General features: G+C 40.3%; 1 protein-coding gene across 1 annotated transcript in view; it reads left to right on the top strand.

Moving 5' to 3' along the window:
- Nucleotides 1–12,923, top strand: part of LOC124776430 (zinc finger protein 879-like) — a 375,801-nt gene that overhangs the window by 323,865 nt on the left and 39,013 nt on the right. Inside the window, exon 8 of the mRNA XM_047251425.1 lies at nt 5,761–5,925. Coding sequence (XP_047107381.1) covers nt 5,761–5,925 — 165 coding nt within the window. The remainder of the gene's footprint in view (nt 1–5,760; nt 5,926–12,923) is intronic.

Below are 12,923 nucleotides of genomic sequence, written 5' to 3'. Positions count from 1 at the left end.
CACTGTTGGAAGGTCTGATTAAAGCATCCTAGAGAAGTTCTTCAATGGCTGCCATGGCAGCCTTGAGTTTGTGGGGGTTAGGCGGTGGTGGTGTTGGCATACGGGAGGTGGTATTAATTCTGTGGACGGTGCCGTCCATAACTATGCTAACTGTTTTGATTGGTAGGGATGGTCCAGGAGACAGAATCCTGTTGTCTAATCTGTCCACAGAGGTGGTATCCTTGTCGGTGAGTGATCAGCTCGCGAGAGCAGAAACATTGTCACTGTTCATCCTGCTTGTGAGAGCTGCATCACCAAGTATAATAGACACCGTAACAACCTGTGTATCCATGCTAGTGGTTGTGCAGCTATCCTGCGGCTGTCGGGTGCATCAGGCCATCTGTAGTCGCTGCCAGATTCATTGCAGTTGGCTGTCCAGTTCGTGATGGCAGCTGCATAGCTGCTAGTTCTCTGTACGTGTTTTGTTGTTCTCTTTGTAGATGTTCGTGTAGGCCATATTTCTTTTGTCAAGTTCATTGTACAGTGTTGCACATTGTAATGCAAGATCCGCTGCGTTCTCCAAGTCTAGCAGTGGAGGGGAAGGGTCTATGAAGGAAGGCAGACTGTCACTGCAGACGTCCCCTGTAGGGTGTTGTCCATCACCTTGTAATAACAGAGCCCTTCTGAGGTCTGGGATGAGACGTTAATGACAGAGGAAGTCCACTCCGAGCAACAGTTCCACTGTTTCAGCCCCAAAGAAAGTCCGTGGGCACGGTGTGTGGTCGTGTAACTAGAGTGTCGCGGAGGTTGTCCCCATTACCAGTGTTATTGCGTCATTTGCCGTTCGGAGTTGTACGGTTGAGGGCTCTTAATCTCGTGTTTTGGGAAGTGGGGGTAGTGTGCTGATGTCCGCGCCCATATCGACCGGCAGATACTGATGTAGCCGGCAGTTGTAAACAAACAGTTGCATGCCATCTGCTCGTGTGTGTGGCGTGTTATGTGCTTTGATATTGCCAGTAGAAAGGCAACTTGCTGTGGGGAGGCAGGCTGGTGCGCGCCTGTCCACCGGTGTAGTTTGGGTAGCCACACGGCTGTCGGCAGTGGTGTGCATTGGCACTGAACTGCATGTGAAACCAATATAGTCGCTTGTCGTTTTATTTTGGCTGTGCTGTGTTGTGGCTGACCAGCCATCAGCTGTCTCCCTTTTTTGTTGATTTCCTGCAGGAACAGAGTCTGTGCACCGTGATTGTTGCTGCGCTGCAGCGGTCGTGGCCTGAAGTTAGCTGAGGGTCCAGTTACGGGGGGGGTGGGGGGGTGGGGGGGGGGGTGGGGGGGGGGGGGGGTGTTCACCGTGCAGTAGTTCAAAATCACTATGAACTGGCATTATCTCTCCCTGAGACCACCAAATACACTGATCTACTTGTTTGTTTGTTGTCACTGATAGTTCGGCATTTGTTATGCCACTGTGGTTGGTAACCTGTCAATGCCTGACATCTCAATAATGATACTCACTCGGTTCATAGGGAGACGTGTGAGTAGCATTAGTACTACTTGAATGTAAGAGGGTTGGAACTTAAATCGTAGCAATTATTTATTCACAACCGATACATATTTGCACCTGTTACTGTCCTTCAGAGTAGTCACCAGCGTTGTGTAGAACTCATTGCCAGCAATGTGGAAGGCGTAGTATACCGTTAGCAGAGCCTGTTCTGTTGATGGTGAGGATGGAGCGGTCTACTGCCTGTTGAATCTCTGGAACAGTTCTGAAGCGAATGACACGAAGTGGTTCATTCATCTTTGAAATCAAATCCAAGTCAGAACGTTGGTTGGGGTTAAAGGGACCAGACTGCTACGGTCATCGGTCAAAGTCAGAAGGACTTAAGTCCGGGGAGTATGGTGGATGGTTACAGTACTTACCAGTCCCATCGACCGAACAGAGCAGCTACAGCTTGCGCTGTATTCACCCACGCATTGTCGTGCAAAATGATGGGTGGGTTGCACAGAAAGTGTCGCCACTTCTTTTGCAAAGCTGGTCACCGATGATGCTCCAACAACGAACAGTAATACTGTGCATCGATGGTCTGCCATGAAGGAACGTAATGCGTTAGCATAACACTGTCACAGTTGTACACGAGAATCACCGTAACTTTCACCATACTGGGGCTCTGACACCCTTTTGACTTTTGCGGCAACCCACAATTACGCCATTTGTCGGATTGGCGATTCAGTTTTGACTCATACAATGTGGCACGTCTCATCCAGTGTTACGATATGGCATAAGAAAGCCCCTCCTTGGTGCTCATAGTGCTCCAAGTAGCATTGTAACACATCCATTTCTGCATTTCCATCAGTTCATGCGGAACCCATCATGATGCAATTTTTCGCATGCCCAGGGGTTCCTTCAGGTAATGTGACAACAGTGTGCACTTCTTCTTCAGAGATACTAGGACGACCTGCCCGATGCATGTCTGCCACAGTTTGCCGACCTTCGTTGAAGGCTTTTACCCAATGTGCCAAGGTTCTGCATGGCAGTGCTGATTCCCCACACACCTCTTGAGGATCTTGATGACACTGTCATGCAGTACGACCTCTGGCACATTCAATTTTGCTCCAACACCATTGTGTCCGTTTTGAAAACATAGTGTCAGACCACTCGCTCACAAGTGACTGTGTTTCCCTCGTTTGTGCGCATGCTCGTGACATGGGATGGGCGAGTCCATTTGCTCAGAGGTTAGGTAGATATGTCAACAATGTGTGCTATCAGCGACAATATTAGATACCTTTGCATAGTGTCTCCACAGCAGTGTTGCCACTATTTAAGTTCCAACCTACGTATATCAACTGGAACACTGCACTCAAAAATGCTGGGAGTGGAAGGGTAGCGCCATTCTTCACTACCACCGATTGTCATTGTCCCTTCGTTATATAGTCTGACGAGGTTAGTGTCCACATAAGCACTTGTAGCACTATTTTCAGTGTTCGTTAAAGGCACTGTAGTTAATGGAAGTTCAATATTGTAGTCCTTATGTGTGCGATGATGTGACAATGGTTGCATTGTTGTGCGGGTATTAAACACAGAAGTATTGCAATTTCCATCTTGTAACGCTGAAAGTCGTTAGATAAACACCCACAACACTTGCTGTTATTGACTACAGCTGGCTAACTGTCAGTGTATATAGGATCCACGTCAGCAAAGTGTTGGATTCTCATGTTGGGTGGAGGTGGAGCAATGTGTCACATGAAAATGTCGCGGCACAGTCGTCAAAAAACTTGGGGTCGCCAATGTTGGATTTGGGTAATAAACATGATGTTCATGATGTGTAATGACTGTCAACATTACTGATTCACACACACAATATTTATTTATACACCTTGTACAGACAGATTCAACTTAAACACTTGGCATCTCAGAACACACTGTCCAAGGTCCAGAGATACTGTTTTCACAGCTATATTCTTGGGGACAGAGGTCCATAGAGCTTGTGTCCCCACAAATATATTACTGTGAAAATACCATGTTATCTCCAAATCAAGAATTTTGATGTTAATACATTTATAATTGCAAAATATTGTGCTTTGACAGTGAGGAACGAAATGTAATGAAATGCTATTTACCTTCAAAGTTAAAAGGATAGTAATGCTACCACTAAACATCTGCAAGAATAAGAGAAATATTAGTGGCATCACACTCACATTTGCATCTGTGGACATTAAAGTTTTGTGAAACATTTTAACCCAATCAGTATGAGAGACTTGTGTCTGTCTGAATTTTTGTCTCTTGAAAGCTACACTCGAATTCTAAGTTTTTCTGCAAATTACTGACAGAGCATACTTGTTTCTTATATCAAATTTAAACTCATTTATTTCTGCATCTAAGGATGCCTCAGAACATTTTTGCTTCATTTATGTTTAAGGCCTCATGCTGAAAAGAAATTTCATATCCATTTTTTAACATTTTATCAACAAACATTCTATATACGTGTCATAAAATTAGAAAGTATAGGCAAATTGTAACTGCATTGTCATATTACCAGAACATTCCATAAATTGTAATAATATCATAATTACTGAAATGGATTTTTTTGAAAGTTTCTGATTTTTTGAAACTTTCTGTGGAGTATTTTTGCAACATTGGGAAGTCGAATGAATTCCATCATCATATTTTGCATATTGTTAAATGTTAGTCACATAGCTTGTTTATAATATGTATGTTAAAGCATGTCAACATGCTACATTTCTCATTCTAGCAAGCATTGTATTATACTCTTTATTTAAATATACTTAAAAGAAACATTGTGTATTCAGATGGCATCCTGTAGCTGTTCAAGTGTGAAACTAGTGAAGTTTATGCCAGAAATTTCCACACCATATTAACAGAAACATTTATAGATTCCATGATTTTATGCTAAACATTATTTATGTTATATGTAATACTCAGACGGGAGTCAGACTGTGGAGCAAAGATTCCAAAGAATGGCTTGCACTAGAACAGCATGAGTGTCACTTTGTGGCATCTTTTGATAATTGCATAATTTAGTCATTTTATTCCAAAAGAAAAAGTAATTACTCAGATGCAATAGCTGTTAGAACAGAAATAGGAAGCACATTTAATAGTGTGAAAGTCCAGGAAGAAGGACTTGCTGTGGTGGATGCATCTATACTATTATTATTATTATTATTATTTATTATAGATATCTGTAAGTATAACCTGCTTATGTCTATATCCAAATAAGCTTTTATCCACTAGGCAATTACTGTGTGGATATCCATGGACATGTCCATCTGTGCAGAACTCTAGCTCTAGTGCAACTAAAACTGTTATTTGGCACTCGATATTTGGAACTTAATTGCTTTAAACAGAGCATTCAACACCACACACAAACTGTCTACCATTATAAGTGTGCAACACCAAAGTGCCATTTCAAGTGCAGTGTTCAGTAGTGGGTTGTGTACATGTAGTAAACTATCAGGCACTGGTGGCAGTCTGTTTCACTGTCACCGGCCACAACAGGCAAAAGCACGTACTACCTTTGCAGGCAGTCAAAAGAATAGCAGACATGGAAACCAACTAAAATCAGATATAAATTTCCAGTGTGCATCTAAGGAGAAATAATAATTCTAAAAAAGACAGGACACGACAGTGACGATATGACAGCAACAATATTACTGTAAGGTAAAAACACCTAACAATGTATTATAACTTTTCCGGTCGTAGTTACAGGCCATTATATTAAGACCATTGCTTACTTATGTATTTACAGATCACCTGATGATGGCAATATGCCAAAATGGGCTCATTGTGAATGTTTTATAAAAACAATTACAGAGCAGGGTAGGTAGCTGATATTCGTAATGATATGGATTCTGTTTGGGTATCTCGAGATCAGCATAATCTGTGTCAGTTGCCCACAGGCTGAATTGTGAGTGCCAGAACCTTCTGTGATAACAGTATTCTTATTTTGCTCTTAATTCTGCTCCTTATCTTTTCAAAGATTAGTAAAAATGCTGTCAATCCACACTGGTAAATGTATGTATAATGGGAACTGCCATGTGTAATTTTTATTCTCATGATACATTGGTATAAATATTTGCTACCCAGTAGCTTATGATGGACTGAGAAATATATAATAGATTGAGCAGTTCTATTCATTACTATTCCAAAAGAGTACATGCTGACATTTATTTCATTGATGTGCTGGAAAAAAGTATATTGTCACTTAAAGGATTTACATAAATGAAACCACGTTTGGTACACACTTTGTGAATCTTAATTGCATGCAGGTGCACAGGCGGCAGCACACGGGGGAGAGGCCATACAGCTGTCAAGAGTGCAGGCGAGAGTTCACAAATTGGGCAAACTACAATAAGCACATGAAGAGGCGTCACCGGAACAGTGATGACCCTAATGCCATAAATACCAACAGAAGCACTACTCGTACTTACCAGGTGAGTAATATCAATGGGTAATGGAATGTAGTGGAATTAAATTAGGTGATGCTGGGGGAGCAAAATTAGGAAACAAGACACTTAAGAGTAGTAGACGAGTTTTGCTATTTGGGCAGCAAACTAACTGATGATGGCTGAGGTAGAGAGGATATAAAATGTAGACTGACAATTGCTAGAAAAGTATTTCTGAAGAACAGAAATTTGTTAACATTGAATATAGATTTAAGTGTTAGGAAGTCTTTTCTTAAGGTATTTGTGTGGAGTGTAGCCATGTAAGGAAATGAAACATGGATGATAAACAGCTTAGAAGAGAAGACAGTAATAGCTTTGGAATGTAGTGCTACAGAAGAATGCTGAGGATTATATGGGTAGATCACGTAACTAACGAGGAAGAACTGGGAACAACTGGGGAGAACAGAAGTTTGTGGCACAACCTGACTGGAAGTATGGGTCAGTTGACACGACATGTTGTGAGACATCAATGGACCACCAGTTTAGTACTGGAGGGAAGAGAGAGAGAGAGAGAGAGAGAGAGAGAGAGAGTGTGTGTGTGTGTGTGTGTGTGTGTGTGTGTGTTTGGGGGGGGGGAGGTAAAAATTGTAGAGTGAGACAAAGAGATGAATACAATGAGCAGATTCAGAAGGATGTAGGTTGCAGAAGTTATTTGGAGATAAAGAGGCTTTCACAGGATAGAGTAGCCTGGAAAGCTCCATCAAACTAGTCTTTGGACTGAAGACAACTCATTCGAGTGTAGACATATTTTTATTTCCTATACATTTGGAGAACTTCTTATTTGACTGCAAACCACTGTCAAGTGCATGCCATAGTGCCAGCTGTTATGGCTCCTTCACATTACCACCCACGTATGGATCATGGAAAGACTGATAACAGCACACTGTAATTAGCCTAATCATGTCCTGGCAATCCCTATTGGAGTGACACGAAGTGAGTGTAGGAGGCTGTAGTATATTCCTACTCAGCACTTAGAACTGATTCTTAAACTTTCTGAATAGGATTTCTCAAGATAGTTTGCATCTATCTTCAAGCATATTCCATTCCAGTTTCTTCAGTATTTCTGTGACATTCTCCAATGACTCAAATAAACCTGTGACCATTTGTGCTGCCCTTCTCTGTACATGTTCAATATTTCCAGTTAGTCCTAACTGGTACAGATCCCACACACTTGAGCAATATTCTAGAATGGGACACAATAAAGCAATCTTCTTTCTTGACTTATTGCATTTCCATTTTATTCTACCAATGAACTGCAGTGTGCCACCTGCTATGACTGACCAATGTGATTGTTCCATTTCATATCCCTAGAGATTGCTACACTGAGGTACTTGTATGTGTTGACTTATTGCAATTGTAACTTATTGATGTTGTAGCCATAGGACATTACTTTTTTTCATTTTGTAAAGTGTTCATTTTCACATTTCACAAGAATGATACTTTCTAAATCCGTGTTGACTATGTGTCAATAGACCATTCTCTTCAAGGTAATTTGAACACAACATATGTCCTAAAATTAGTGGCATGGGTCTGTAATTTAGTGAATTATTCCTACTACCTTTCTTGAATATTGGTGTGATCTATGCAATTTTCCAGTTTTTGGGTACAGATCTTTCGTTGAGCGAGCATTTGTTAATGATTGTCAAATATGGAGTTATTGCATCAACTTTCTCTGAAAGGAACATAATTGGTATACAGTCCAGACCAGAAGACTTGCTTTTATTATGTGATTTAAGTTGCTTCACTACTCTGAGGATATCGACTTCTAAGTTATTCATGTTGGCAGTTGTTCTTGTTTCAAGATGTGGAATATTTACTTCATCTTCTTTGGTGAAGGAATTTCGAAAGGCTTTGCTTAGTAACTCTGCTTATTAGCATTGTAGCCAATATTATTTCCATTGCTATTGTGCAGAGAAGGCATTGACTGTGTCTTGCCACTAGCAAACTTTACATACGACCAGAATCTCTTCAAATTTTCTGCCAAGTTTCGAGATAAAGTTTCGTTGTAGAAACTATTATAAGCATCTTGCATTGTTGTCTGCACTAAATTTTGAGCTTCTGTAAAAGATCACCAGTCTTGGAGATTTTGTGTTATTTGAATTTGACATGCTTTTTTTTTGTGCTCTCTGCAGCAGTGTTCTGACCCATTTTGTATATCAAGGGGAATCAGCTCCCCCGTTTGTTAATTTATTTGGTATAAATCTCTGAATTGCTATCAACACCATATCTGGTCTACATTTACATTGTTAATTTGGAAGAGTGGAGATTGTGTCGGGAAGGCGTCAAGTGAATTTTGTCTTCTTTTTTAATTAGGTATATGTTTCATTTATTTTTGGAGGAGTTGGGGTGTTACAATATTCAGTCTCACTATGACAGCCCTGTTTTCACTAATCCCTGTATCCATTTTGATGCTCATTATTATCTCAGGATTATTTGTTGCTAAGAGATCAAGTGTGTTTTCACAACCATTTACTTTTCGCATGGGTTCATGAACGAACTGCTTGAAATAACTTTCAGAGAATGGATTGAGCACAAGTTTGGATGATATTTTATGCATAACCCTGGGTTTAAACATGTATTTTTGCAAACATATCAAGTTTAAATTAAGGTCACCACAAACTATATTTGTCTGAGTCGGATATGTGCTTGAAATTGATCTCAAATTTTCATTGAACCTTTCAGCAGGTGTATCATATGAGTTGGGAGATAAGTAAAAGGACCCAATTATTATTATATTGTGGTTGCCAAGGATGACTTCTGCCCATAATAACTCACACGAACAGTCTGCTTCAATTTCATTACAAAATAAACTACTTGTCACAGCGACAAACACTCCACCACCATGTTTAGTGTATCCTTTCCACAAAAATTTTGGCTCAACCCATCTCCGGCTTTAGCCAGCTTTCAGTGCCTATAACAATTCAAGCATCAGTGTTTTCTATTAGCACTTGGAGCTCTGGTACTTTCCCAACACAGCAATTTACAACTATTTTACCAATGGTTCCTGTATCTAAATTGTTCCTATGTTTGACCTGCACCCTTTGTGACTGAAGCCCTTTTTGTGTTTCCCCAAGTCCTCTAACCTATAAAACCATCCAGTCCACACCTCACAGCCTCTGCTACACTTGTAGCTGCCTGCAGCATGTAGTGGACTCCTGACATACTCAGCGGAACCCCTAACCCAGGCACCCTATGGCCATAAGCCCATAATGAATACCTCAGGCAAATAAATAGATCAACAACATGAGAATGTGCTCCATAATAAACGTTCTTATGTAATAAAGATAGTTCTAACCCTCAAAATTACCTTTCCACTCAACATTACCAAAACACACAATTCATACACTTTTTCATTTATACATCAAGGTAACACAGGATTTTCCAATTAATCAGATTGTTGTTTGCTTTTTTGAAATTCTGACCAATAAAATGGCAGACAATTTTATATCCTCTCAAAATGGAGAATCCAGGATGGAATGTAACAATATTAGAGAAAGAAAGTTTCTACTCACCATATAGTGGAGATGCTGAGTCACGATAGGCAAAACAAAATGATTCACACACTTATAGCTTCATGCCCTTAAGGCTTTTGTCAGTGATAAACACACATACACACAAGCACACAGACACTCATGCAAATGCACACACATCTGCAATCTCAGGCAACTGTGATTTCAGTGGTGAGTAGCAACTTTCCTTCTCTAGTATTGTTACATATCCACAAGTATATTGGACAGTACCCTTGTGTATCACTTCTGTTATCTTGCTTGTAGGTGGGTGTGACATCTGCTTTCTTCCAGCTACTGGGCACTGTTCTGTGTTCAAGGAACCTATGGTAGAGTATGGTTTAAATGGAGACTAACTCATCAGCAAATTTGGTATCGATTCTGTTAGGGGCTCCATTTGGCCCTGGAGCTTTGTTCAATTTTAGTGATTTCAGCTGTTTCTCAGCACCACAGTCGCTACTGTCTATATCACTCATCTTTGCACTGGTGTGAGAATTAAATTTGGGGCAGTATCCCTGGATTTTCCTTTGTCGAAGGACATTGAAAATGGAGTTAAGCATATCTGCTTTCACTTCGCTACCATCTGTTTCAGTTTCTGTCTTGTGCATGAGTGTTGGACACTAACTTTGGTAACACAGTCTTTACATATGACCAGAATTTCATTGTGTTTGTTGAGAGATCTTTTGATAATACTCTGCTACATTTGTCATTGAAAGCTTCACACATTGCTCTCTTGACAGTCAAATATGTTTTGTTCAGCATCTCTCTGGCTATAGCCATGTGCTTTGTTCTACTCCTATTGCATATTATGCAATACTCTACACTACTTTTAGAAGTTCCTTTACAGTGACTGTTTACTTTGTAGGGCCCTTCCCATCATGAACTGTTCTGCTAGGTACATATCAGTCAAGTCTGTAGTCAATTATTCTTTTAAACCTGATTCATATTTCTTCTACGTGCTCCTTTCTAGAGCTAAAAGTTTTTATTTCTTTATTGAGATACCACACTATTGCTTCTTTATCTAATTTCCTGAACATGTAAATCTTTCTATTTATTATAGTAGCCCATTGTACTTTGGTAACCAGAGTTCATGTTAACTGATAGCAGTCCCAAATATCCTTTAAAAGGGTAAGGTCAATTTGTTGCTGTTAGAACCAATATATTTCTGTCATGAGTAGGTTTCCGAACTATCAGTCTTATTTTTGATAAGGATAGAAGCCAAGGAATATGCTGACATCATAAGTAACTTTTCTGATGGTGATTTTCCAGAACCATTTTCTTTACTTATTCCACACTGTTGCCAGTAATTGATGTAGTAGGGCATCTAGCACAATCATCGTCATCAGTTAAAGTAAACATTCTTGAGCTCTCAAAAACATATATAACCTTATTTATTTATTTATTTATTTATTTTTTTTTTACTGTCAACAGTAAACTACATACTCTAAATGGCTGAAAATGCAAAGATACTTGAGGAACATGTGTACCAGCAAGATAAAAAAAATTGAAAATCATTTCTATGAAGCCCTCAAAATTTAAATAAAATCCCATTATTTGGTTATCACACGTCATATGTAAATGTAGATGTGCTTACACCAACTCAACTACATGTAGTTCTCAGGGAAGGCATTTAGTAATATTTCATAGAACATCTTGTCACACCCACCATGTACTAAATAGTAATTTTCCCAATTGTAGGATGATTAGTCTCATCTAATGATGACAGTCAGTTTCACTTGGAGTAAATGACTTTCTTTTGCCTCAGAAAACAATATTCACTTTACTTCTCATTATAATAGACAGCAAAACTTCGGTGCAACACTGTTGTAAGGAGAGTAGCCTTTGAAAAGTTTCCCTAATTTTTCCAGGTAGCATCTCTCTGACATTACACATAAATTGTATGTCCATGTTCCTTCACTCCACTGGAGACTTCAATAGTCACCACGAACTTTGAAAACACACTCTGAATGATGAAAATGGGAGCATGCTTGCAGAATGCGTCAAAGAGAATAATCTCCATCTAGTGTTTGATGCCAAAGATCAAGGCACTTTCAGGTCAGCTGCTTGGGACAAGGATTCAAATCCTGACTTATGCTTTATTAGCTACAACGAAACTGGCTTTCCCATCAACGCCACAAGGAGAGTGATAGATGTCTTTCCTCACAGCCAACACAGACCTGTAATAATACAAATTGGCTGCACGGTTCCTGTCATATGATCAACTCCACATGCTTGATGGAATTTCCAGAAAGCTGACTGGATGAAGTTTTCAACGGAACTGGATAAGACCATTCGATGGATACCTCCATCACATAATAACTGTCAACGCTTCATTGGTGCAATAACAGCAACAGCTAAAAATGTGTGCCAAGAGGATACTGAAAAGGATATGTTCCAGGATGGAACGATGAAAGTGGAACACTGTATCAATACTTCCAGCGAAGTGGGGACCCAGAGGTAGCTACGGAACTATTGTCCAGCTTGGACATGTCTCGGAGGCAGAAATGGGCAGAAATAGTCGAAAATATGGACTTTACCCACTCGAGCAGGAAAGCATGGAGTCTTCTGAGAAAACTGGGAGGAAGTGCACCAGCACGCAGAAAAAATTCCGAAGTAACACTAGACCAAATTGCTTCCCACATCATTACTACCTCAAGAGTACTTCCTGACAAGAAACATACAAGACATATTAGACGACAGCTCTGTGACCTGGAAAAGAAGGCATCTCCCTCATCTGAGTATACCCATCCCTTCACAGTTTCAGACATTGACTCTGGACTGAAAGACCTCAAACCTCTTAAGGCGCTGAATTTGATGGTATCCATCCAGAATTCCTGATCCATATTGGAGGAAAAGCTAAGAAATGGCTGGCAGAATTCTTCACTGACATCCTGCTAACTGGTCAACTTCCATTGGAGTTTAAAAAGGCGAATATAATATCTGTTCTGAAACCTGGCAAATCCAGCAACAAGGTAGAAAGCTATCGCCCCATTGCGCTACTTAGCTGCTGCTACAAGCTTTTTGAAAGATTAGTATATAACAGAATAAGTAGCGCTATCCTAGAGAACGTTCCAGTTGATCAGGCAGGCTTAAGACCAGGGCGTAGCTGCTGCGACCAAGTATTGTGTCTCACATCCTTCATAGAATCAGGATACCAAATGAAGCAGAAAACATCTTTGGCATTTGTTAATCTAACTGCAGCCTTCGACACTGTGTGGAGGGAAGGCCTTATCTACAAATTTCTCCGCATCATACCCTGCGGAACAATGGCTCGAATGATTAACAGCAAGCTAAGTGATCAGAAGTTCCAGGTAATCACTGGAAGCAACATAAGTAAAGAGAGGAAGCTGAACAACGGATTGCCTCAGGATAAGTTCTCTCACCCTCACTGTTCAACCTATATCTATCTGGTCTACCTGACACTTCGTCCAGAAAATACTGCTATGCCGATGACCTGGCTCTAGCCGTAAAACACCAGGA

Source organism: Schistocerca piceifrons, chromosome 2 (assembly GCF_021461385.2).
Source record: "Schistocerca piceifrons isolate TAMUIC-IGC-003096 chromosome 2, iqSchPice1.1, whole genome shotgun sequence".
Lineage (NCBI taxonomy): Eukaryota > Metazoa > Arthropoda > Insecta > Orthoptera > Acrididae > Schistocerca > Schistocerca piceifrons.
Note: the sequence above shows the minus strand (reverse complement) of the source record. Positions and strands in the feature narration are given on the sequence as shown.